The 27,894-nt window shown below is 44.8% G+C and overlaps 1 protein-coding gene across 1 annotated transcript in view; it reads left to right on the forward strand.

The window, feature by feature from the left end:
* The window catches only part of LOC123756144 (hepatitis A virus cellular receptor 1-like), a 75,663-nt gene extending 48,856 nt beyond the window's left edge, over nucleotides 1–26,807 (forward strand). Inside the window, exons 3-5 of the mRNA XM_045739203.1 lie at nucleotides 25,791–25,898; nucleotides 26,109–26,335; nucleotides 26,505–26,807. Coding sequence (XP_045595159.1) covers nucleotides 25,791–25,898; nucleotides 26,109–26,335; nucleotides 26,505–26,807 — 638 coding nt within the window. The remainder of the gene's footprint in view (nucleotides 1–25,790; nucleotides 25,899–26,108; nucleotides 26,336–26,504) is intronic.
* The last annotated feature ends 1,087 nt before the right edge of the window (nucleotides 26,808–27,894 follow it).

Here is a 27,894-nt window from a genome sequence, read left to right on the forward strand (position 1 = left end):
AGTTGTCAGTATTATACTGTATCTGCCAATCTTTTGACCAAAAGATTTATGTATCTTAATTTTACATTCTGCTAAAAGTTCTCGGGTTTTAATACCATGTTTCTGTGATAGCAATAAAATGTGTGGTTCAAGTGTTAGCCAGAGTACTCATCCTCTATACTACCACCGAGGTGTACGTATAGTAAACCTTTTACTATACGTACTAAACCTTTTAAACCACTACACCACCACGGCATAGTGGTGTAGTGCTCGTTAAAAAGATAGAGGCTCATGGTATTGTGGGTGCAATATTAGGTTGAATTATGGCATGGCTATACCAAAGTAAACAGAGTCAGTGTAAATGGGGGTAAGTCAGAGTTTGAAAATGTTGTAATTGGAGTGCCTCAAGGCTCTGTCCTGGGACCTCTGTTATATATAATATATATAAATGATTAAGATTCAGTTTTGAGCAGCAATATTTGCAAATTTGCCGATGATACAAAAATCGGGAGGGAAATAAACACGGAAAAAGACTCACTATTACTTCAAGATGATCTAAATAGAGTTTTGAAATGGTCAAAAGTATTGGCAGGTGAACTTTAATACTGACAAAAGTAAGGGTTTGAGGCTAGGTAATGATGATACAGGTACAAGATACGATCTAAATGGTGTTGAGATTGCGAAAGGGATCAGGGAGTTATGATTAGTAAGAATTTAAAACAAAAAAATCAATGCGTTAATGTTCGTAATAAGGCAAATAGGACCCTGGGATTTATTAATCGAAGCGTTAGTAACAAGACACCTGATGTTCTTCAGCTATACCTTGCGCTGGTTAGGCCTCATTTCGACTATGCAGTTCCGTTTTGGTCGTCGTACCATAGAATGGATATAAATTCACATGAACGCGTCCAGCGTTGGATGACAAAGTTAATTCCCCAAATTAGAAACATGTCATACGAAGGAAGATTTACAAAGCTTAAAAGGCATTCACTGGAAATATGAAGAGTTAGGGGGGGACATGATAGCGGTTTACAAGTGGATGAATGGACATAACAAAGGGGATATTGATAGGGTATTAAAAGTATCAATGGAAGACAGAACACGAAACAATTGGTATAAATTGGATAAGTTTAGATTTAGGAAAGATCTGGGTAAATACTGGTTAAGTAACAGGGTTGTTGATTTATGGAACCAATTACCGCGTAACATGGTGGAGGTGGGGTCCCTTGATTGTTTCAAACGTGGCTTGGACACGTATATGAGTGGGATTGGGTGGTTATAAATAGGAGCTGCCTCTTATGGGCCAATAGGCCTTCTGCAGTTACCTTTATTCTTATGTTCCTATGTTCTAAATGTGTCACATTTTGTCAGAAAATAATACTGTATTGGCCTTATCTATTAGCAAGTTGATATTAATAGTTTTAGATATTCAATCGTTGCCAACTTCTCTTCTAAGCAGAAACAAGTATATGACCGGCATTAATCCCATGTTCGTAATTCAAGCAATTACTACCCTTAATTAAACAGGCAATGTCTCGCTGCGACGGCTAACGTCACGACCTATACACTCAATCCATTAAAAGCGGAAATAACAATTAAATATAATGTTTCCTTCAAACTCACACCTTGAGTAGTCGAGCTCTCTCAGCCCAGAGAAATACTTATATTCCTAGTGCATGCCACACACATGAGTCAGTTACAGGCTAGAGTACCCGCGGTCCCTCTCGGAGACCAGAAACCTCATAGTGACGGGGGAACTCCAGCCTGGTAACGGGAACTCCCTCATAGTGACGGGAACTCCCGCGCTGTGGCGGGAACTTCATCGTGGTGATGGGAACTCCCTCGTGGTGACGGTAACTTCATCGTGGTGATGGGAACTCCCTCGTGGTGACGCTAACTTCATCGTGGTGATGGGAACTCCCTCGTGGTGACGGTAACTTCATCGTGGTGATGGGAACTCCATCATAATGACGGGAACCCTCTCGTGGTGACTTAAACTCCTCGTGATGACGGGGACTCAGTCGGAGTGGCGGGTACTCTCTCGGGGTGACGGGAACTCTCTCGGGGTGACGGGAACTCTCTCGTGGTGACGAACTCTCTCGTGGTGACGGGGACTCTCTCATTATGACGAGAACTCCTAGTGACTGCCTCGCCCTACACCTGGTGCCTGCCTCGCCCCACACCTGGTGCCTGCCTCGCCCCACACTTGGTGACTGCCTCTCCTCACACCTTGTGACTTCCTCTTCGCACACCTGGTGACTGCCTCGCCCCCCCACACCTGGTGACTGCCTCTCCCCCACACCTGGTGACTGCCTCGCCCCACACCTGGTGACTGCCTCGCCCCCGCACCTGGTGACTGCCTCGCCCCCACACCTGGTGACTGCCTCGCCCCCACACCTGGTGACTGCCTCGCCCCCACACCTGGTGACTGCCTCGCCCCCACACCTGGTGGCTGCCTCGCCCCCACACCTGGTGACTGCCTCGCCCCCACACCTGGTGACGGGTAGAGCGACACGCCCGCGAGAGGAAAGCCTCACCTTACACCACTTTAAGTCCACACTGACGAATTGTCTTCAGAGGGAGAACCAGATAATGAAATTGAGTCTTTCAATCTATTTACCATTGTTATGCAAATCCTCTTTTGTTTTAGACCAGCAATAGAATCTGTAGCCATGCAAATGAAACAGCAATTGACAGCGATGGACTATGTTCGATTTCCTCCTCCCGACTCTGGCCAGCGACTGGATATAACACAAATATATCATTCATTTCTCGATATTTCATAGAGAAAGAATTGTTTCTCGGGTTTTCCTTGACAAACAAGGAGAAAAATATTGCACTGAGCTTTGACGAGGTGTAAATTTCGTCTCGTTACATGTGTTACTACTCCCTCCAACAGCCACCGAACGTCGTTAATGATGCCTATTTTGAAAGCTTTCGAATAACGAGGCACTTTTCCTTTTGCAAGCAACTCTTTTTCCAAGCTAGTTTTATCCTGCTTCTCCCTGGGAGCTGCCGGGAGTGAAATAAACAACCCGAGTCTCCACTCGTATCTTGCCCACGTTGGTTGACCGTCCACCAACACTTTCCCTGGCTCCACCACCGCCCGCGTCTCAACACGACCACCGCCCTCACACCCACACTACTGACACGACCACCGCCCTCACACCCACACTACTGACACGACCACCGCCCTCACACCCACACTACTGACACGGCCACCGCCCTCACACCCACACTACTGACACTACCACCGCCCTCACACCCACACTACTGACACGACCACCGCCCTCGCACCCACACTACTGACACTACCACCACCCTCACACCCACACTACTGACACGACCACCGCCCTCACACCCACATTACTGACACGACCACCGCCCTCACACCCACACTACTGACACGTGTTATGTCAGTAAACACGTGTCAGTAGAGTCTGACACGTGTTTACTGTCAACCTAAGTCTTTAAGCTGGAGGTAGAATCCATGATCAAGTCCATCAGCCTTGATGATGGAATACAACCGAAGCTGAGGAGCTGAATGGGTCTTGAAAATAATCGTTCAGCAGAAAATACCTAGGGACATACTGAGATAAATGAGTGCTCAGTACAATAACATTATTTTTAAGATAAATATATGAGGGTTTATGTTCAGTAATTCATATACTACATTCACATGACATATTAAAACCACCCAGTAAACCTTCAGAAACCAATAATTGTAAACCACAGAGTACAGCAAGTACTCCAACTAAATGTAAACTATTTCCATACCAAAGTGGAACCATGGCAGAGTGGGAGCATATGCAGTGGAAAACTCCAAGCCTATAGTTACTGTGCCACCCAAGACGGTGACTCCAAAACGTGTGGTAGGCTGGGGGAAATGTTTGTTCTACCAAAAAAGAACATTCAACATACCGTTGCACCAATTATCCTAATAGACACTCGTGTTAAGCTACTTGAGGAAATGCTCAAGGTGTCTCAAATCACAAAACCTCGATGACTGTAAAACCCAACTATACACCTGCAATTGGTGCAGAAAAAGTATGCAGCACTGTGCAGACATACGAAAATAAAGTCTCCAAACCCTAAGGTGAGAGATAAAAAATCCACCACAGTACGGTACTGCAAGGTGCGACAGAAAATCAGTGTCCTATTGACAAAGTCCAAAAATAATGCGACTTTGCCTACTGCCTAACTTACCATCAGTAATAAGAGGGCCAGGGTCCAAAACCGAGAGTTGTTTGGCCAAGGATACCATAGAACATTTGTCACACGAAAGGTGGCAGATGATCTACAATTAAAGCCTGTAACCCAGGTGACATTGAATATATCAGGGTTCCTTGCTGATACAGGACTTCAAATCTACCAGGTGGTGCACCCATCAGTACATTTGGGCAGCTACGTCTGTCAAGTACAAACCATTGTGGTGGACACATTCCAACGGACTTACATGTACAAGGTCTACGAGCTACTGCCAGATTTATGAGAAATAGGGGAATAAAATTAGCAGATAAAATTGAGTCCCATCACCTCACTGACGTAGGAATCCTTGTAGGTGGGCCCAACTAAATATCAGGGAATATACCTGTTAAAGTCTGCATGAGGCAAATCACTCACAGGCCCAGTAATTAATTGGGCCGACTTAATAGGACATAGGACTGAGGAAGCCTATGCCTGCAGACAAATAATTAAAAAAGAAATTTAAATTTGTCAGCTGATTATACAACTTCAGTGGAAATATACTAGGGAGAATACAGCTGACTATAACAACAGAGGGTGATGTTGATATCATCATTTAAAGCTGAAGATGAGTTCATGAGGCCTCAGTGACAAATAAGTGAACAGTAGCCTAAACAGCTACAAGTCACTGCGACCACTGTCACTGAATCATTATAACAAATTGATATTTATCAATTATAATAAATTGATATATGGAGACAGGACACACCAGCATATAAGGGAAGTATGAGGAAGACGACCGGCAGGACAGCTAGGATATAAGGGAATATGAGGGAGATGGGAGGCAGCATATAAGGGAAGTATGAGGGAGACGGGAGGCAGGACACACCAGGATGTAAGGGAAGAATGAGGGAGGCGGGTGGCATGACACACCAGGATATAGAGGACGTATGAGGGAGGATGGACACACCAGGATATAAAGGAAATAAGAGGAAGGCGGGAAGCAGGACACACCCGGAAGTTAGGGAAGTATGAGGGAGGTGGGAGGAAGGACACACCAGGGTATAAGGGAAGTATGAGGGAGACAGGACCCGCCAGTGACCAGACACCAATAACACCAGGGGGTCCAGAGCACTACCCGTCACAGAGTCGGGCGCTGACAGCTAGTGTCGGCCGCGCTTCTCACCAACTGGTATTCTCTCCGTAAAACTTTCTCATTCCGATACGGGAATATTTATTATTGAAATAAAATATTTTTGGTTTGTAGAAATACATATTTTCATAATCAAGCATATGTTTTAAAGCTATAAAACTTGAGTGAATATAGAGGTATATGTGAAGTTGTCCTTTCAGTTCTGTGCTAACGACACTAATTTCCAGTAACATTCCATGCTTCCTGGTAAGTTGCCAACAATTCTCCCGATATCATTTATAATCCGCTGTAACACTTTCTTAATAATTTCCAACCTTATTCAGTATTTCCTCAAGCAGTACTTTTTCAACAGTCTCCCTAAAACACATTTTATTTCTCACCTCAACAGTCTATATAAAAAAATCAGTGCTCACCTAACACTCGGGTACTGTCGTTGCTTCAGTGTGAGAGCGGACCGTATCCCTGAGATGTTGGGTATAATCCACAGCCCCTGAGATGTTGGGTATAATCCACAGCCCCTGAGATGTTGGGTATAATCCACACCCCCTGTTCTGTTGTGTATAATCCACAGCCCCTGAGATGTTGGGTATAATCCAAAGCCCCTGAGATGTTGGATATAATCCACAGCTCCTGGAATGTTGGATATAATCCACAGCTCCTGGAATGTTGGATATAATCCACAACCTGTGAGATAATGGGTATAATCCACAACCACTGAGATATCGGATATAATCCACAACTTCTTGAGATGTTGGATGTAATCCACAGCCCCTGAGATGTTGGGTATATTCATAGCCCCTTGAAGCCTTCCGACAGGCCCCCTCTCTAATCAGTCCCCTGTGCTTTCTCAACATCCCCACTACTCTACCACAAGACCCCTGTGTGTTCTCAACATCCCCTTCTCTTTCATCAGCCCCCTGTGCCTTCTCATCACCACCCCTTCTCTCTCATCAGGCCCCTGTGCTTTTTCAACATCCCCTCTGTTATCACACCATCCCCCTTTTCTCTCAGTATCTATCTACTCAGCATCCCCTTGTTTTTTCAACGTACTTCTTTGCTCTCTCACCATCCTCCTGCTCTCTCAGCATCCCCTGCTCTCTCAGTTTTCCCATGATCCCAGCATCTCCCGTCCTCTCACCTTCCAGACACAGAGCACAGTTTGCTGTTGTGTCCATTCTCCACTCCACTTCTGTATATGTATTTTCCTCTCTCCCCCATTCACCCAACGCAGTTCCTTGCCATTCGCCTTCATAAAATCCTCATGCACCCCTCCCTGTTCCGGAAAGCCTCTCCTTCACCGGTATTTCCACCTCCCTGAACTTTTTACCAGACCCATTGCCTGCCACTTCCCTCCAGCGTCCCCCGTTCTTCTATGTCCCTTCTCCAGTCCCTTACTGCACCTCCGTACAGCCTCCCTTCGCCCTGAAAAAGAAAATAAAGTCAGAAAACACGGAGGAATCCATTACTACGGCCAGCATCCTCCACTGATACCACCACTCCAATTACTGCTCACATCAACACTCCCGTCTGCCTGGTGCCGGCCGCTTACCACCTCTATTTTCATGTTAACTGCGCTGACTACACCCTCGCCTCTGTTGACTGGGGTGACTCCTGCCTCACCTCTGTTGACTGGGGTGACTCCTGCCTCACCTCTGCTGACTGGACTGACTTCTACCTCACCTCAGCTCACTAGACTACCTTGAGTCCATTTCTTGTTTACGTTCTTCCCTCTAGTTTAGTTGACGTTGTTCTCGGCTACGGTGACTTTACCTAAACTTTTACTGAACTGTCTTGTTGCATCCCCTCTCACAATAGACAGGGGCTGAGCTAATATTGTTACTTATCTTGTAACGGCAGAGATGAAGGAGCATCACAGCTGAGAGGTGAGTCAGAGACAGGTCCCCAATATTGAAAGAAAAGTCCGTGAAAATTATCCAACCTTACACGATCACCACTTTAGATATAAAGCATTAGCATGGACTAACCTTTGGTGAAGACAAAGCTCAGCTTATCTGTCCTACGCTAAATTCTTATAATATGATGGGAAGGATGTGGTACTGCCCTAACACAGCAGTCTATGGCCATGTTCTGGCTTTTAACACTGCTGTTAATGGCCATAGCAGAGCCCTAACACCACAGTCTGTGGCCACAGTAGAGTCACTAACACAGCTGTTTATAGCTTTGGTAACGTTCTAACGCAATTGGTCACGGCCGTAATAAACCCTAACTGAAATACCTAGTTGGTTCAGGATGTAAACCTCCAGGCTGCCACCAATGGGGACTCAGCCCCAGCCGGACGATCCTCTTTCATTAAAATGCAAATTGAATCCAATTTCTCAAACCAGATAGGTATACATCTTGCATGGGAATGCTCCTTCCTAGAGCATGCTCTTGTGGCAGAAACTTAGGGAGGTGATCGTGGGGAGGCGGGAGGTGGAGGAGGAGGGGGGAGGGAGGGGAAGCGGGTGGGGGAGGAGGGAGGGGAAGGCTGGAGGAGGAAGGAGGGGAGGGAAGGGAAGGGAACTATCAGAAGAGTGTCAAGCCATTACGACTATATAGCACTTGGAAGGGGTCAGGATAAGGATTTGGGATGGGATGGGTGGAGGAATTAAACCTTATCTAGTTATAGAACTTTGGGCTCAATGAATTCTTCAGCAAAACTGTGCATGATATAACTTTGATAATTGAGTATACATATTATTACGATACGTGTTGTCTACATGTATGAGTTCAGCCTTTGGATAACTACACTGATCAGAAGCTGGGGCCCAGAAACAGTTAGATCCGTCCCTGATGCAAGACCTTAGGCTTTCTCAGAGTCTGGGACAGAGAGCTTGTTAGGCTTCTAGAAGTCCCCTTAGGGACTTTGATACTGACTTTACGCACGATGCGTCTAACAACACGTATAGACGCATCGTGTCTATACGTGTTCATGTCTAACTCCCAGGTACGTATTTACTGCTAGGCATCACTCTCCATTTTATATAACAAATCACTTGAAACAAGTGAACTGGCAAACATTTGCAAGACGGCTAATGAAGTTCCGATATACAAGAAAGGTGATAGATAGGAGGCACTGAGCTACAGGCCAGATGATTGTGCGAAAAAAGCTAGTGGAGCATCTGGAGAGAAAGAACTTTGAAACACAACATCAACATGGGTTCAGGGATGGCAAATCATGTCTCACAGGAAGTGAATTCTACGACCAGGCAACAAAAATCAGGTAAGAAAGAGGGGGGTGGGCAGACTGCATATTTTTGGATTGCCAGAATGCCTTTGGCACAATACCACATACGAAACTAGTGCACAAGCTGGAGATGCAGGCAGGAGTGAAAGGGAAGGTACTCCAATGGATAAGGGAGTATCAAAGCAATATAATTCCTTACTAGCATATATACTACTATTTAAAACTTAAGTACTTACGAATTCGTGACTATGGACAACCGTCACAATAGGTACTATCTAAACAGGAAGATGGGTTACACACACACATACACACATACTGGGTCTGGTAGCTGAGTGGACATCGCGTGGTACTCGTAATCCTGTGGCCTGAGTTCGATTCCCGTCGCCGGCAGAGACATATGCACAGGGTTTCTTTCACCCTGATGCGCCTGTTACTTAGCAGTAAATAGGTACCTGGGAGTTAGTTGTTACGGGCTGCGTCCTGAATATATGTGTGTGTGTGTGTGTGTGTGTGTGTGTGTGTGTGTGTGTGTGTGTGTGTGTGTGTGTGTGTGTGTGAAAAAAATAAAAAAAATTAGTAGTTAGTAACAGTTGATTGATTGACAGTTGAGAGACGGGCCGAAAGGGCAGAGCTCAACCCCCTCAAGCACAACTAGGTGAACACACGCACACGCACACACACGCACACATATTTTGTGGTTGACGAAACAATATAAAAATCTACTCCAGCTGCCGAGTTCAAGACATCGAGGTAAATGTCAAGAGAGTGACAATGCTTACTGATATGATCCAGAAAATATTATACAATAGTAAGGATGACAGATCTGGTGTTACATCCCATGGCTTTGTAAACTAAATTATTGAGACTTTCCCTGGTGGACGGAATGAATCAGAGAGGTGCAAGGAGTAATTAAGTGCATTCTAATACTAAAAGGATGAAAAGCATGATTAGGAAGTTAGAAACATCGACAGGCAATGAAGATGAGTGAAGTCGGTGGAGGAGAGTACCGAGGAGACTGTCAGCCATGTTTCTCACAGTGATCAATTTCCGGCTTCAGAGCTTCAAGATAATATAATACCAAATTCTTCCTAATTAAATAAATTAAACAAAAGAGTTAAAACTTAAAAGCATTCGCTTTGATTCATAAAATAAATAACAAAAATAACGAATAAATTAAATAGACATCATCCTCTCTGATAGATAAGAAGAACTAACGAACATGTCGGACAAATTACTTGGCTGCATCTCCCTGTGACCTCAAAAACCAGAAGTAATTTGGGCTGAAGTTTACAATCCGCGTAGAACCATCAGCATGCAAAGTACCTAAGTCATTTGTTACACTGACAGTCGTTTATCTCAGCGTGTTTGGCTGTGTGAAGGGAGGGGGTGTGGCCAGCCAGCCACACACTCTACCACTCTCACTATATCACTCTCCCACACTCTCTCTCTCTCAGGACACGAAGAGTGCCATAATTCTCGAGTGCTCCACATACACTCCACGCATCCAGTAAGTTTACACAATCACTTCACACATCGAATCAGTTTACAAACCACCCATCACACAACATAGTGTATAAAATCACTACTCAAACATCAGAACAATTTACACAATCACTCCTCACACATCAAAGCTCATATTATCATTTCTTACACATCAACAGAGCTTACACAATCACTTTTCACACATTTACAGAGCTTACACAATCACTCCTGACACATCAACAGAGTTTATACAATTACTCCTCATGTGGGATTTCTTTTTACTTCTGAATTCCTAAAAAAGGTACTAACTAGCCACAAGGAAACTGTTGTTTTCTTCTTGGGGTAGTGGACTGTATTTATTTTGTGTTCCCAAACTGGCCAAATTTTCAGAGAATCCAAACGAAATGAAGCTGCTTTCATTTACCTGTTGAATGAGAAACTTGGAAACTTGTTTCCAAGTTAAGTGGAAATTTACCACTTGGTAAAAAGTAATATGTATAATACAGTTAGCACTGACACGGTTACATTATTTTAGCCCATCTTTTGATCTGGCATCTTGCCACATGAATCATTATAAACAATGACAAGATTGTATAATGTTATGAATTTACCTATTGCAAATGTATACTTTAATTTGTTTTAAAATAATTCACTTACTGAGGTGAGCACGAAAGCTCACGGTGATAACCGTACCTGAATTATATTGGAGTTAGTGGCACTAAAGACATTGGATCCATCCTCTAATTATTACACCACCAACCTCCATTTATTTTGGTAAAATGTAGGTACGGAGCTCAGTCTTATAGTACTAAGACTTAGTCCGCTTGTAGGGCCTGAGCTTGTAATGTTGTTCACTACTGATGTTGGAATAGTGTGTTGACTCCTTTTGGCTTCTGGCCTCAGGCGTTGTTCGCACTCCACTCACGGTTACTCACGGTTTATGGTAAGACACACACTTGTTTCATTAAAATAGTGTGTCTTAATGTTGCGGCACATTTATATACAATTAACACCAACGACTAGGTCCTTGTGTGACGGCAAGAGTTATGTATACACAAGTGTGGCGTCGCTGCTGTGTCGTCGGTGTAGTCACACATTCTTCTTGCTGTTGCATGGCAAGACACTCCCTTATTTCACATTAAACGAATGCCTTGCTGTTAGTACACATTGTATGTGCAGTTGACACCACTAGTCAATTGCTACCGTTTAACAACCGTGGACCTAAGCAGCTTGAACATCATGTTGTATGTTGTTGTTGATTTAGGGGCGACGACGATCGTGGGATGGGATGCGCCCCGGCGGACCCATGAAGTGTTAATCGCGAAGCCCAGAAAGGTGAAACGCCAAGCCAAATCGCGAAACGAGTGACGCCAATCACTGGAAACTAATATGCCTCGTGGCAAAGACACGCAGACGGGCAGATGATTGTTGAGCTCCAGGAGTCCCTCGGGGTCACAAGCACCAGCCCCGCCACACACAGAGAACACTGGGTAGGAAAACCAAAAACTTGGCCCCCGCTAAAACACAAAAGTCATCTAGTGCCCCCCCCCCCAAGGAATCCGGCTACCCACCCCAACTGAGGGCACACCAGGAGCCCATCAACTCCCGGCACCTCTTGGCCCAGCCGTTGCCGTCACCCCGCCGGGAGAATCAGCCAGAACACACAAAAAAAATCTACCAACAATCCCGTTACCCAAGGCGATAAGTGCGTCAGGCGTCGTACAACCGGACCGTTGAATCCAAATCGCAAAAGAAAACATAATCCGACGGCTCACAGGCGGAGGCGTCCAGACGTCCGCTCGACGTCAAGGCTGAACCAGGAGTCCCATCATGGAGTATATCATCATGGCGGAGGAGTATGTTTACCATTGTCGTAACCAACATCTAGGCACTGATGTGATCCACTCAAAGCGGGTATCGTTGTCCTGCCTCTTTTAATGATATATTTATACAAATGTTAACGAAATGTATTTGGCTAAACAATTATTTATTGAGTATATGCATTTATTTTGGCATATTACAATATGCTTATAGCTGTTAGATGTAATTACATATCTTGATATGGATTCATTTATGGAGAAAGGTCTCTCTGGGATGGTGGTTCACAAAATGTTCGTAATGTGCTGATTAGACAATCTCTCTATCTCGAGAGAGCTTTTGTAGGTAATGATCATGTCTCCCCATACTATATTGTCTTCCAGTGTAGTGAGGTGCATTTCACGCATCCTTTCCTCGTAACTCATTCCTCTTAGTTCTGGGACTAGCCTAATGGCATACCTCTGATCTTTTTCTAGGTTCGTCTTGTGCTTGACAAGGTACGGGCTCCATGCTGGGGCCGCATACTTCAGGATTGGTCTTACATATGTGGTATAGAAGGTTCTGAATGAATGCTTACACAGGTTCCTGAAGGCTGTTCTGATGTTAGCCAGCCTCGCGTATGCCGCAGATGTAATTATTTTTATGTGGGCTTCAAGAGACAGGTTTGAGATAATATCAACTCCTAGATCTTTCTCTCTGTCCATTTCATGAAGTACCTCATCTCCCATTCTGTATCCTGTGTTTGGCCACCTGTTACCACTGCCTCGTTTCATTACCTTACATTTACTCGGGTTGAACTTTAGTAGCCATTTGTTGGACCATTCATTAAATCTGTCTAGGTCATCTTGTAGCCTCATACTATCTTCCTCTGTTTTAATCCTCGTCATAACTTTTGCATCATCAGCAAACAATGAGAGGAACGATTCTATACGCTCTGGGAGATCATTTACATATATCAGAAACAGTATAGGTCCATGAACTGAAACCTAAAGGACTCCAATGGTGACGCCTCGCTAATCTGAGACTTCACCTTCACAGTGACTTGCTGTCTTCTGTTACTTAGATACTCTCTTGTCCAATGGAGTCCCTTCCTTTTCACTCCTGCCTCATCTCCAGCTTTTTCACTAGCCTCTTGTGTGGTACTGTGTCAAAGGCTTTCTGGCAATCCAAAAATCTGCAGTTTGCCCACCCCTCTCTTGCCTGATTTTTGTTGCCTGGTCGTAGAATTCAATTAATCCTCTGAGGCAGGACTTGCCATCTTTTAACCTATGTTGATGCTGTGTTACAAAGTTCTTTCGCTCCAGATGTTTCACTAACTTTTTTCACACAATCTTCTCCATCAGCTTGCATGGTATGCAAGTTAGGACACTAGCGTGTAGTTCAGTGCCTCCTGTCTATCCTCTTTCTTGTATATTGGGACTACAGTAACCATCTTCCAAATTTCAGGCAATTCCCCTGTTACCAGTGATTTGTTATACACTATGGAGAGTGGCAGGCACAGTGCTTCTGCTCCTTCCTTTATTATCCACATGTCCAAATGTGCGTGTGAGTGCTTACTTACCTAGTTGTGCTTGCAGGGGCTGAGCTCTGGCTCTTTGGTCCCACCTCTCAACTGTTAATCAACTGGTGTACAGGTTTCTGACTTGATCATATCTACACTTGAAACTGTGTATGGAGTCTGCCTCCACCATATCACTTACTAATGCATTCCATTTGTCTACTACTCTGACACTGAAAAAATCTTTCTAATGTCTCTATGGCTCATTTGGGCACTCAATTTCCATCTGTGTCCCCTAGTCAGTGTGCCCCCTGGTGTTAAATAGTCTGTCTTTATCTACCCTATCAATTCCTCTGAGAATCTTGTATGTGGTGATCATGTCCCCCCTAACTTCTGTCTCCCAGTGACGTGAGGTATATTCCCGTAGTCTCTCCTCGTAGCTCATACCACTCAGTTCGGGTACTAGTCTGGTGGCAAATCTTTAAACCTTTTCCAGTTTAGTCTTATGCTTGACTAGATATGGACTCCGTGCTGGAGCCGCATACTCCAGGATTTGTCTGACATATGTGGTACACACAGTTCTGAATGATTTCTTACACAAATTGTGTGTGTGTGCGTGTGCGTTTTTTTTCGTTTTTTCTTTTTGGACTGGGGCAAACTTGTCTGCTGCTTCCTTACACTTCTGTGTGATGTAGCCCATCATGCCTTAAGCCATCTTACCTCTGAGTTCTGTTCCCCAAGTTATGTCTGTTAGTAATTTTCTTATCTTCTCATAGTTTCCCTTTCGGAATGCATGTCGTATCTCGGTGGTTCATCGTTGCCTCACATTATTGTGGGTTCCCTGACATGCGGGCTTAGAAAGTTTTTAGTTACGACCTCCAATAGTTTAGCTTTCCATGTTTCCTCACCTCCATGCAGTTCCTTGTTCTCCCTGTCTATCCCTCCATGATTGACGTCCCCCATAATGAGCAGATGGGATCTATTTCTACTGGCAGCAGAGGCTGCCCTCTCAATTATAGTGTTAACTGCCATGTTGTGGTCGTACTCTTGCCTGGGTCTTCTGTCATTTGGTGGAGGGGTTATATATAATTGCTACTACTACTCTTGGTCCTCCCATTGTTATGGTGCCTCTAATGTGGTCTCTGAACCCCTCGAAGCCTGGGATAACCATCTCCTTGAAGCTCCATTTCTTTCTTATTAGTAGGGCCACTTTGCCTCCTCCCTTTCCTTCCCTCTCTTTCCTTAATACTGTATAGTCCTGAGGAAACACGTCATTCGTTATGATTCCTGAGTCTAAGTTTTGAGGTGTTTTGCTTCCGTGAGTTCAATTACATCTGCGTTCACTTCTTGTGCTCTTTCCCTTAGTTCACTTGCCTTGTTTGTAATCCTATCTATGTTTGAGTAAATCTCCTTGAAGCTGACTCTCTTCTGTCCAGCCTCAATTTCTGCTGATTCTACTGAGGTAGAAAATCAGGGAGGGTCCGGGACGGGAAGGGGGGACCTGGGGGATTTGGGGAGTGAGGAGGCTGGGAGGGTTTGATATGGAAAGGGTAGTGAAGAAGGGAGAGCATATGGGGGTGGAGAAGTAGGGAGGGCTTGGGGGGGAGGGAGAGGGAGGGCGTAGGAGAGAAGGGTGGGTTTGTGGGGAAGAATTTGTAGAAGGGTTGGGGGGGGGAAGAAGGGAGGTCTTGGGGAGGGTGGACTAGGTGGGCACTTAACAGGGGACTGGCAGGGGTAGGGACAGGTAGGACTTCTATTGGGTGAAAGGTGGGGTGGTGTTCCTCTCACTGGGGCTGTTGAACTGCTTGTGGAGGGTTGCCCACTACCTTTTGGGATTGTAGGGTTCAGAGTTGTGGTTCCCTGATTCCCTTCTCTGCCCCTGCGCTCCATTCTTGCGGCTACTGCATTCATTCTCTCTTCCCTTGTCATATCCCGTTGCAGGAATACCGTTTTGAATTTTGGTACATCTACTTGTCTGATCTTTGTGTGTGTGTGTGTGTGTGTGTGTGTGTGTGTGTGTGTGTGGTGTGTGTGTGCGTGTGGTGTGTGTGCGTGTGCGCATGAAGTTTAGGATGTCTTCCCCTCAGTCTGTCTCCTGCCCTGCACTGCTGCCAGTCTCCAGAATACACTGAGCGTGCCGACAGCTCAACAATATCGCCGGATATCTCTCTTTATGTAATCCATCTTGCAGCAAGCTGCCCGTCGCGCCGAATTGCACTCTAGCACAAAATTAATGAGTTCTAGTCCTCAATGTCTCTCCCATTCCGCCTTGACAGTTTCCTCCCCTTGTGTATTTTGTCTCCCTTTACCACCTCTATCCTTCAGACATCTTCCTCCTCTCCCACTTCTCTATTTCTCTTCCGTTTCTTTCCTCCTACCGGAATTTTCTTATTTTACATTTCTATTTCATTAGTTCCAATCCTCTTCTTGAATGTCCTCTTACCTTCATTTTGTCTTTCACATTCTTTTCCTCTTCTCTAAGCACTGATACAAAGAACTATAGAGGTATTTAAGCAATATGAGATTTACGAAACTGTATGTATCACAACCTTCTTTTATTTTCATAATATGTTTTCAAAGATAAACCCAATGTTTTTATAGACCACGATTTTGCAAAAGATAATAAAAAATGGTCGACGTGTACACGTGAGCCGGTACACGGTGATCATTAGTTATACAGAGGCATGCGATAAGTAGTTTGCACTGGCTAACTCTGGGTGCATTCTGAGGATATCATCATGAACACAAGAGTGAATAAGGTAGCAGTGATACTAAGAGTCCCCATCTCGCAGGATGGTTAGTCATACAGGGCCATATGTTCAGTAGCCATCACTGACAAATTTTTTGTGCATTATGAGGATATCCTCAAGAACACAAGAGTAAATAAAGTAATTGGAAAACTCCAGGTACCTCATGCCAACGGATCTGAATGGTCTGATAACTGGGCATTCGGTGATGTAGTGTGGGAGATCATGCCCCAGTTCCTGTTCTGAGTTTGCACCTTGAGTGTTCAGGATTGGGAGATCCGTCAGCTGTAGCCACCTGCCACAGGTAACGGTAATCCAAGCTAATCCTGGCAACCACTGTGTCGCACAGTCTGGTGGACGTTCTGTGCTGCCCATAAACATAGGTTGCAGATCTGAACAAATCATAGATTTTTACACTGGTGTTTTCTGGTCGTTGGGAGTCAGTAATTTCTTTCCTATCAGATCTGAGTGTTTGAACCAATACAGTTTTGACAGCAGAGATATGGGATACCTAGATCTAATTCAACTTCATCCTTGTTACACGCTAATTTGGCTGCAATGTCTGTCTCATTATGATGGGTTATATTTATGTGTGAAGGTATCCATACAAAGGAGATTCGAGACCCTTTACTCTGTGCAGCAATTAGGTCATTTATAATTGGGAGTATGAGGTTCTTGCTAGTTAGAAACTGTTAAACCTAGAAAACAATCTACGGAGACACACACAGAGATCACACTAACGTGATGCATCAAATGAACAAATCTACAAGGGCCGTGACGAGAATTCGAACCTGCGTCAGGGAGCATCCCAGACACTGCCTTAATCGACTGAGCTACGACAGGGTTAAAAGGGTTGAAACCGAAGTTCTACTGAACTTACTGGATCCCTAGAGGATCCAGTAAGGATCCAGAGGATCCTTACTGGATCTTACTAGAGGGAGAACGGCCTATTGACATACCTCGGGTGCAGGGGGGGGGGGGGGGTTTGTGTAAAAGCTTGGTTTGTGCCTCGGAGAGGCTTCGGGATCCAGTAAGTTCAGTAGAACTTCGGTTTCGTCACGGACCTTGTGGATTTGTTCATTTAATCTACGGAGATATTACGCCGGATCTAACTAACACCACTTTTCCCTTCCATTCACGGCTAGAGAGAAGTCACCAGTATATAAGACATTGCATAACTTTTCAAAATCTGTGGATTCGTTTTTATTTGTTTTGAGAGAGAGTGAGCACTGTAGAGTTCTCAAATCTATAGTAACCATACAAAAAAATTGTCTAAATAGCGACTTTTGTGGAACAAGTACCGAGTCTTGTGTACAAAAATTAAAGAAAATAATAGGCGTACAAACTCTGGCAAGAGCCGTGTGATATGAGAACTAATGCAAAGATATCTAAATAACAAGGAATAAGAAGCTTCTAATCATTATCAGGTCTGACGTGAATATTGATATTTAAATGCATGGATATATACAAATAAGGGAAGCACCCAGTATAAGCCTCACTGACATAATTCCTGGCCAAAATGCATTTTTACCTAGCCAGTGGTTTAAGTTGCAAATATACTAACTTCTGTAATCTAGAATTAGACCGCATCAATAGGCTTTATAATATTCATAACTGTAATTGTAACTTCATTTATATGTATGAATAGTAATTTAATGAATATTAAACTTTGTACATAAATATGAAGTATTTAAAACTTGAAACATGTATTGAACTAATATTTTAAACTAGGAACATGTTTTGAACAAATATTTAAAACTAGAAACATGTTTTGAACTAATAGTTAAAACTAGGAACATATTTTGAACAAATATTAAAACTAAATATAAATAAATTAAAACATTAATTTTATTATTAGTGAGAACATTAATTTTATTTAGGAGCTATGAGGATGATTCGAACCTGTGCTCTGGTTACTCCTAAGCACACGCCTTTATCAACTACACCGCGACATGGTCAAAAGAATTGCAACCTCAAATTCAAATATATCCTCTGTGGTTCTACAAGCATATTGCATGGGGGGGGGGGAAATGGGTGAAACCTTGTTTAGGGTTCAATGGAAGCCTCAGTTACCCCAGAGGATTCAGTTGAATCCCAGGTTGCAATTATTTTGCCCATGTCGCGGTGTAGTTGTCTCAGGCGTGTGCTTGGGAGTACCCAGAACATAGGTTCGAATCCTCCTCACCACTCATAAGAATAAAGGTAACTGCAGAAGGCCAACTGGCCCATACGAGGCAGGTCCTATTTATAACCACCCAATCCCACTCATATACATGTCCAACCTACTCTTGAAACAAGGGACCCCCACCGCCACCACGTTACGCGGTAATTGGTTCCACTAATCAACAACCCGGTTACCGAACCAGTGTTTACTTCCGCTCCTACTGATAGACTCATTGATACATAACGTTATTGTGACTTCTTCGTGCGCTTTATTATTATTATTATTATTGCTAACATATGGCTTGGGACCCAACACAACTGCAGCATTTTATGCTTCTAAATATTCGGAACACCATTGTTGTATTTCCATTACTATAGGATGGAAAGAGTTGAATGTTTTAATAGCTTTACTTCAGTTTGTAACTCTTTATATATAAACAATTTTATTTCTCAACTCTTCGCAATATGGTGACAGGACCCAGGAGGGATGCTTTAATAATAATAATGCAAGTTTCGTTTACTGTGAAACACATTAGCCGGTTTGATAATTGTGACAAGGCTAGGAGGCGTGGTCGAGGACCGGGCCGCGGGGACGCTAAGCCACGGAAGCATCTCAAGGCAAGGCTAGTTTATTGAATCTAACTATATTGTCTGAATAGTTCTGCGAGAGTAAATAATGAGGCAGTCAGGCTGTTTGGCCACTGTGGCCCCATACATGAAGGCAGGCATGCTGTATGGCCACTGTGGCCCCATACATGAAGGCAGGCATGCTGTATGGCCACTGTGGCCCCATACATGAAGGCAGGCATGCTGTATGGCCACTGGCACCATACATGAAGGCAGGCATGCTGTATGGCCACTGTGGCACCATACATAAAGGCAGGCATGCTGTATGGCCACTGGCCCCATACATGAAGGCAGGCATGCTGTATGGCCACTGGCCCCATACATGAAGGCAGGCATGCTGTATGGCCACTGGCCCCATACATGAAGGCAGGCATGCTGTATGGCCACTGGCACCATACATGAAGGCAGGCATGCTGTATGGCCACTGTGGCACCATACATGAAGGCAGGCATGCTGTATGGCCACTGTGAAACAATGCCATTATCAGCATGGCGTTACGTGGCTGTGTTACCAAGTCTATCCTCCTAATGCGTTTCTTTGTCGATGGCCCGAAAGAACTAAATGTCACCACACCGTGCTTACCCTAAAGGATTTTCTCCCTTATGACTGCATGAACATTAGAGCCAGGCAGCTAAATTTTTCACCTAGCTTCGCCTAATTTCCCTCTGGATTCTCATCTGTCACATTTTAATTATGGTGTGTCTTTGATGATCACAAAACGGTTCTCTGCAAGGAAAAAAGAAAGATTAATGGAAGTGGGTTTACCAGAGCGACACGCCCGCTTCACTCCCCACACTCCCCCACCCTAACCCAACTTATCCCACAAACCCTTAACAATTTAGCTATCTTGATTTTTTCAAACTTGGCTGATGAGCGAGACTGTTTAGTGGCTGAATTAGGAACGGAAATATTACATTATGCGTCTCTGTTTTCTTGTCATTAATCATTGTACGAGATGGATGAGAGTTTGGGTGGAGGGGGTGGGAGATGGCCGGGGTTGTAGAGGGGGGTGGGAGATGGCCTGAGTTGTAGAGGGGGTGGGAGATGGCCGGGGTTGTAGAGGGGGGTGGGAGATGGCCGGGGTTGTAGAGGGGGGTGGGAGATGGCCTGAGTTGTAGAGGGGGGTGGGAGATGGCCGGGGTTGTAGAGGGGGGTGGGAGATGGCCGGGGTTGTAGAGGGGGGTGGGAGATGGCCGGGGTTGTAGAGGGGGGTGGGAGATGGCCTGAGTTGTAGAGGGGGGTGGGAGATGGCCGGGGTTGTAGAGGGGGGTGGGAGATGGCCGGGGTTGTAGAGGGGGGTGGGAGATGGCCGGGGTTGTAGAGGGGGGTGGGAGATGGCCTGGGTTGTAGAGGGGGTGGGAGATGGCCGGGGTTGTAGAGGGGGGTGGGAGATGGCCTGGGTTGTAGAGGGGGGTGGGAGATGGCCTGGGTTGTAGAGGGGGGTGGGTGATGGCCGGGGTTGTAGAGGGGGGTGGGAGATGGCCGGGGTTGTAGAGGGGGGTGGGAGATGGCCTGGGTTGTAGTGGGGGGTGGGAGATGGCCTGGGTTGTAGAGGGGGGTGGGAGATGGCCGGGGTTGTAGAGGGGGTGGGAAGGTGGCTGGGGTGGCTGAATGGGAGGTGGATGGGGAGGTGTATAGTGGCGTAGTAAGGGGGGAATTGGGAGGGTGCTATAGGATTATAGTTTTTCCCCTTAACTAGATTGTGGCCCTAATAAGTTGTATTTGAGATTGTTATATCTTCTTTAGTGTATGACTATTCAAGGTCAAGAATATTGTTCCCTGTGTTAACTCCATTGTCTTGCGGCTGAACGCGACCTTGTTACAGAGTTTGTTGTGCGCTTCTTAACTCGGAATGTTCTCTTAGTATAATAATATTATCAATTATCTTCTAAGTTAAATGTGGAAAAATGAAATGTCCTTTCAGGATAATATTCGGTAATGCGGTTTCGAGGCTTTCAAGGCAGTTTTGGGTCATTCTGATCTGACCAGAAAATTGTTCGACCGTTGCTCCGGGGTTCATGTCTCGAGATATTACTAGGTTGTGTTTTCAACTGTGATTCCTAATGTCTCCATCCCATTCTACTCGCATGAGAGTATTTTTAGTAACGAGTAACGAGGACGTGGTCGCTCGTACAACCTTGGAGGTGAAGGACCAACAGAAAGTAGACGTTTGTGTATTATTGTATTTGAACAAACCAGAAAAGGTTTTCTATTTATGTTGCCAATGAAACTTAAACTAACCCAACCTAACCATGCTAGACCTAATACACGCTATCTAAAGCCTAATATAGTATACATATGTGCTATACTAGCTCTAGGAATATTCAAGTTTAGTTTTAATTTGACTTTTCTGGACTATAAAATTAGCATTACCCAATTATACTTTCTGTTTGTCCATCACGTAGATAGTTGTATTATCGTCTACATAGTTACACAAAGTAGTATCTTGTCAGGAGGATGTGTGGAATGTCTCCTCCAAACCATGTGAGTATTTTAATAATTCTGTTCAGTTAAGTATATATATATATATATATATATATATATATATATATATATATATATATATATATATATATATATATACTTATATATATATATATATACTTATATATATATATATATACTTATATATATATATATATATACTTATATATATATATATATATATATATATATATATATATATATATATATATATATATATATATATAGGGGGTACCACCTCTGGTGCAATTATAGGGACCCACAGCCTCAGAGAAGGGAACACAGAGCATTCAGGGAAAAACTTGCCATTTAACTCTGAATACGTAAGAGTGTTCGCTTCTCCTACCACCCCCTTTATATATATATATATATATATATATATATATATATATATATATATAAATATATATATATATATATATATATATATATATATATATATATATCCTCTCTCCCCTCCCAGGCCACCTCCTCCCTCCCCTCCCAGGCCACCTCCTCCCTCCCCTCCCAGGCCACCTACTCCCTCCCCTCCCAGGCCACCTACTCCCTCCCCTCCCAGGCCACCTACTCCCTCCCCTCTCCCAGTCTACCTCCCCGGGCAGCTCTTGCCTCGCTCTCCACCCTGGACTGAGCAACAAGGAGAGCAAGCAACACGTTTATCAACTTAGACCAGCTCCTCCAGTGTGTGGGGGTAAGAAATGGGGCCTCCTAAAGTGTGGGGGAGAAGCAGGGCCTCCTCCAGTGTGGGGGAGAAGCAGGGCCTCCTTCAGTGTGGGGGAGAAGCAGGGCCTCCTCCAGTGTGGGGAAGAAGCAGGGCCTCCTCTAGTGTGGGGGAGAAGCAGGGCCTCCTCCAGTGTGGGGAAGAAGCAGGGCCTCCTCTAGTGTGGGGGAGAAGCAGGGCCTCCTCCAGTGTGGGGAAGAAGCAGGGCCTCCTCCAGTGTGGGGGAGAAGCAGGGCCTCCTCCAGTGTGGGGGAGAAGCAGGGCCTCCTCTAGTGTGGGGGAGAAGCAGGGCCTCCTCCAGTGTGGGGAAGAAGCAGGGCCTCCTCTAGTGTGGGGGAGAAGCAGGGCCTCCTCCAGTGTGGGGGAGAAGCAGGGCCTCCTCCAGTGTGGGGGAGAAGCAGGGCCTCCTCCAGTGTGGGGGGAGAAGCAGGGCCTCCTCCAGTGTGGAGGGAGAAGCAGGGCCTCCTCCAGTGTGGGGGAGAAGCAGGGCCTCCTCCAGTGTGGGGGAGAAGCAGGGCCTCCTCCAGTGTGGGGGAGAAGCAGGGCCTCCTCCAGTGTGGGGGGAGAAGCAGGGCCTCCTCCAGTGTGGGGGAGAAGCAGGGCCTCCTCCAGGGTGAGGGAGGGGGTGGGGCCTCCTCCATTTCTTTTTGTGGGGTGGAAGTAAAGATGAAGTTTTGCAGGTGAGGAAAAAAGTTTATGATATGTGGAATACAGAGCGAGTTATGCTATCAGGCGGACTGTCTGCCTTGCTGACGTCTGGATGGATGGTCAGGGAGAGTGAGGATGGAGGATGAGTCAGGGAGAGTGAGGATGAAGGATGGGTCGGGGAGAGTGGGAGGGGCAGGGAGGCACGCCTCACGGGGCTGTCTTGCTAATGGCTCCTTCTAAAAGAAAGCGGAAATCCACAGTTTCAAAAGACAGTGAAGTGGTGGAGGAGTAGAGGCGCCTCACGGTGCGAGGCAGGGTTGAAGGGAAGGCAAATCATGAGGAGGCAGGGTCGTGCGGGAGGCAGGTTCGTGGGAGAGGCAGGGACATTGGGGAGGAAGGGTCGTGAGGGAGGTAGTCTTGTGGTGGAGACAGGGTTGTGGGGTAGGTGGTGTCGTGAGGGAGGCAGGGTCGTTGCCGGGGGGGGGGGGGCAGAGTCGTAATGGAAGCAGAGTCGTGGGGGAGGCAGGGTCATGGTGGAAGCAGGGTCATGGTAGAGGCAGGGTTGCGGTGAAGACACGGTTGTGGGGGAGGTAGGGTCGTGAGGAAGGCAGGGTCGTGGGTGAGGCAGGGTCGTGGAGGAGGCAGGATCGTAGAAGAGGCAGATCGTGGGTGAGGCAGGGTCGTGGAGGAGGCAGGGTTGTGGGGAGACAGGGTCGCGGTGGAGGCAGGGACGTAGTGGAGGTAGGGTGGTCGTGGGGCCAGGGTTGTGGTAGAAGAAGGGTCTTGGGGGAGGCAGGGTTGTGTGGAGGCAATGACGTTGGGGCGGCTGGGTTTTTGGGAAGGCAGGGTTTGGAGAAAGGTTGTAGAGGAGGCAGGGTCGTCGGGAACGCCGGATCGTAAGGGAAGCAGGGTTGTTGGGAGGAAAAAACGTGAGTAGGGCAATTTTGTGGGTGAGGCAGGGGCGTGAGGGAGCCAGGGTTGTTGGCAGGCAGGGATGTGTGCAGGCAGAGATCTTGGAAGGAAGGGACATTGGATAGGCAGTGTTGTGGGGGGGGGCGGGATTGTGGGGGAGGGAGGGTTATGGGACTGGCAGAGTTGTTGGTATGCAGGGAAGTGCGGGACGCAAGAACGTGGGAGATGCACGGTTGTTTGGAGACAAGGACATGGGAGATGCACGGTTGTTTGGAGGCAAGGACATGGAAGAGGCAGGGTTTTGGGGGAGGAAGGGACGTTGGGAAGGCAGGGTTGTGAGGGAAGCAAGGACCTGGGGAAGGCAGGGATGAGGGGGAGGCAGCAGACGAGAGACAGTAGTGGTGGGAGTAACACGAGAGACAGTAGTGGTGGGAGTAACACGAGGGACAGTAGTGGTGGGAGTAACACGAGGGACAGTAGTGGTGGGAGTAACACGAGGGACAGTAGTGGTGGGAGTAACACGAGGGACAGTAGTGGTGGGAGTAACACGAGGGAAAGTAGTGGTGGGAGTAACACGAGGGACAGTAGTGGTGGGAGTAACACGAGGGACAGTAGTGGTGGGAGTAACACGAGGGACAGTAGTGGTGGGAGTAACACGAGGGACAGTAGTGGTGGGAGTAACACGAGGGACAGTAGTGGTGGGAGTAACACGAGGGACAGTAGTGGTGGGAGTAACACGAGGGACAGTAGTGGTGGGAGTAACACGAGGGACAGTAGTGGTGGGAGTAACACGAGGGACAGTAGTGGTGGCGGCAGAGCTGCAGCTGTTATAGGGAGCGAACTGACTGTTGCAACAACCAAAATAGCAGTATCAGGGGCAGTAGTACCAAGAGAAAGCTAAACAACACAAAATACGTATGGTATAGCTGGGATCCAAATTGGCTTATATTGCGGCACAAGCTCAAAGAGCATACGTTAAAATGAAACCGATTTTTGTGACAGACAAGCCGCTAAAACAAATAAAATCTGCGGTGTGTTTGAAAGTGCGCCGATGTTGGCTTGCTGGACTGATAGAAATTAGACCAGATTGATAAAAACTAAATGAGTCATATTTACGCACTTTTCAAACTAATATCAAATGTTTTAAGCTGAACGTTTTAAATAGTTATCTTTAAGTAAAGTTACACCATACTATCTGAGTTTATTTTATAATATATCAATGAATGTGAATGAGTTCTCCAAAATCTGATTAAAATAAAATTTAAATTAAGAAATGTCTTTTAAAAAGAATAATAATATAGGTCTTTCAAAACCAGAACTGGGTAGATAACGTACTCATTGTGAATCCAAAACGTGTACTCAGTTGTTTGTATTCACAAACGACTGAGTACATTTCATACAACATTTATGTATGAAATCATCATACATAAATGATGATGATTTTAAGGGAGTTTCTTTTTTGTGAGACTTTAAGCTTCAAGTAACGGTATAGATATTTCTTAAGTTCTTTCTTCAAAGTAGATTGACTGCAATGTTTTAATTGTAGTGTTTCTGCCATTGGAAGGCGCTCAGTCACGAGTTGAAACAAGAATTAAAGACGTAGTCCTCAATATATGTCATGGATACCTATTTACTACTACGTTAACGCAAGCCTCAATTGAAAGGAAAAGTACCTATCCCTGAAGATTCATATATTATTACTGGCACTAATATCCCTGAAAATACTTTTATTGTTACTAGCTCTACTATCCCTGCAGATACTTCAACTTGACCAGACCACACACTAGAAGGTGAAGGAACGACGACGTTTAGGACGAATGGTCCGTCCTGGACCATTCTCAAGTCAACTTGAGAATGGTCCAGGACGGACCGAAACGTCGTCGTCCCTTCACCTTCTAGTGTGTGGTCTGGTCAACATACTTTAGCCACGTTATTGTGACTCATCGCCTGCATACTTCAACTGTTACTAGCCAGCCCGTCCTACAGCAGCAATACTATCGCTGCAGATACTTCTATTACTACTAGCACTACTCTCCGTGAAGATACTTTTATACTTAATAGCACTACTATCCTTGAAGATACTTCTATTGTAACCATCACTACTATCCTTGAAGATACTTCTATTCTTACTAACACTACTATCCCTGCAGATATTTATATTGTTACTAAAAATACTATCTCAACAGATACTTCTGCTGTTACTAGAACTACTATCCCTGCAAAAACTTCTCCTGTTACTAGCAATACTATCCCGGCAGATACTTCTATTGTTACTAGCTCCACTATCCCCAAAGGTATTCCTACTAACACTACTAGCCATGCAGATACTTAAATTGTTACTAGCACTACTATCCCTTCAGATACTTCTACTGTTACTAGCACTACTATCCCTTCAGATACTTCTACTGTTACTAGCACTACTGTCCCTGAAGATACTTCTTCTGTTACTAGAACTAATATCTCTGCAGGTAATTCTGTTTTTACTAGCACTAATATCCCTGCAGATACTTCTAGTATTACTTGCACTACTATCCCTGAAGATACCTCTATTGTTACTAACGCTGCTATCCCTAAAGATTCTTTTATTGTTTCTAGCACTTCTATCCTTGCAGATATTTATATTGTTAATAGCACTACTATCCCTGCAGATACTTCTACTGTAACTAGCACTAATATCCCTGCAGATACCTCTATTGTTACTAGCTTTACTATCCCTGAAGATTCTTCTACCGTTACTAACACTACTACCCCTTAAGATACTTATATTGTTACTAACACTACTATCCCTGCAAATACTTCCATTGTTACTAGCACTACTATCCCTGCAAATTCTTTTATTGTTAATAGCACTATTATCCCCGAAGATATTTCTACTGTAACTAGCTCTAATAACCCTGCAGATTTTTAATGTTACTATCACTACTAGCCTTGAAGATACTTCTACTGTTACTAGCACTAATATTCCTGCAGATATTTCTACTATTACTAGCATTACTATCCCCGAAGATACTTCAATTCTTATTAGCCCTTCTATCCCTACAGATACTTCTACTGTTCCTAGCACTACTATCCCAGAATATTATTCTTTTGTTACTAGGACTACTATCCCTTCAGATACTGCTACTGTTACTAGCAATACTATCCCTGCAGATATTTCTACTGCTACTAGCACTAATATTCCTAGATTCTTCTTCTGTTACTAGCACTACTTTCCTTGAATATACTTCTAATTTTATTAATTTGCGTTAATTTTCCTTTAATATGTATTTGTGATGAAATCAATAATAGTTCATTTGATAACCATTACTTGGAAGTGATCCCATAATATTCGATGAAACGAGATTTCAGCATCAAATTTCGGTATGATATATGAGGGCAATTGAACAGTCTGGAGGTCAAACGGATTTGGGTTTGCTGATGTTGATCATTTGATTGACATTTATTGCTTTCATTCCATAAATGTCCACTTGTGTGCTCGACCTTCACAGTCTCATATATACTGTAAGTGAAGACGTAAATATCTTGTCTGACTTCTTCACATTTGTACTAATTAATTCGCAGTCATGAACTTTGTGGCTTAAAACTAATAACCCCACAACCTCAAGGGGCAGTCTAGAAACCTTATCAAGTCGAAAAAGAGAAACACAGGGAAAGGATGCTCCAGTGTTTCGACTTGATAAGGAAAATAACATTAAACAATAATATAAAAATATCCGAATACCGACATATTGACAATATAAATAAGTACTTAAACAGAAATATGGCAAAATAACCACAATAGTGAACATATCGATATTTCATAATAAAAATAATGTGTGAACTCAACAGAACACTGCATTTATCAGAGGAAAAAAATAAAGAAACCTTACGAAGTGGCAGAGTAAGGACTTAAGATGCAGGAATGAGGAACAGGTGAAAGCGAGTACCATTATACACAGAAAGATTCCCATGGAATGCTAAAGTATGCAAAATTATCACCATAGGGGAAGAACAAACACACCAGTCACTGGTCTGTGACCCACATGTACTACAACACTCACCATACTCACCAACATGTACTACAACACTCACCATACTCACCAACATGTACTACAACACTCACCATACTCACCAACATGTACTACAACACTCACCATACTCACCAACATGTACTACAACACTCACCATACTCACCAACATATCACACTGGTCCTCAGGCACGACTAGAGCGCAGTGTGTGCTGGCCCTCAGGCACGACTAGAGCGCAGTGTGTGCTGGCCCTCAGGCACGACTAGAGCGCAGTGTGTGCTG

The sequence above is a fragment of the Procambarus clarkii genome, chromosome 55, assembly GCF_040958095.1.
Source record: "Procambarus clarkii isolate CNS0578487 chromosome 55, FALCON_Pclarkii_2.0, whole genome shotgun sequence".
Classification (NCBI taxonomy): domain Eukaryota; kingdom Metazoa; phylum Arthropoda; class Malacostraca; order Decapoda; family Cambaridae; genus Procambarus; species Procambarus clarkii.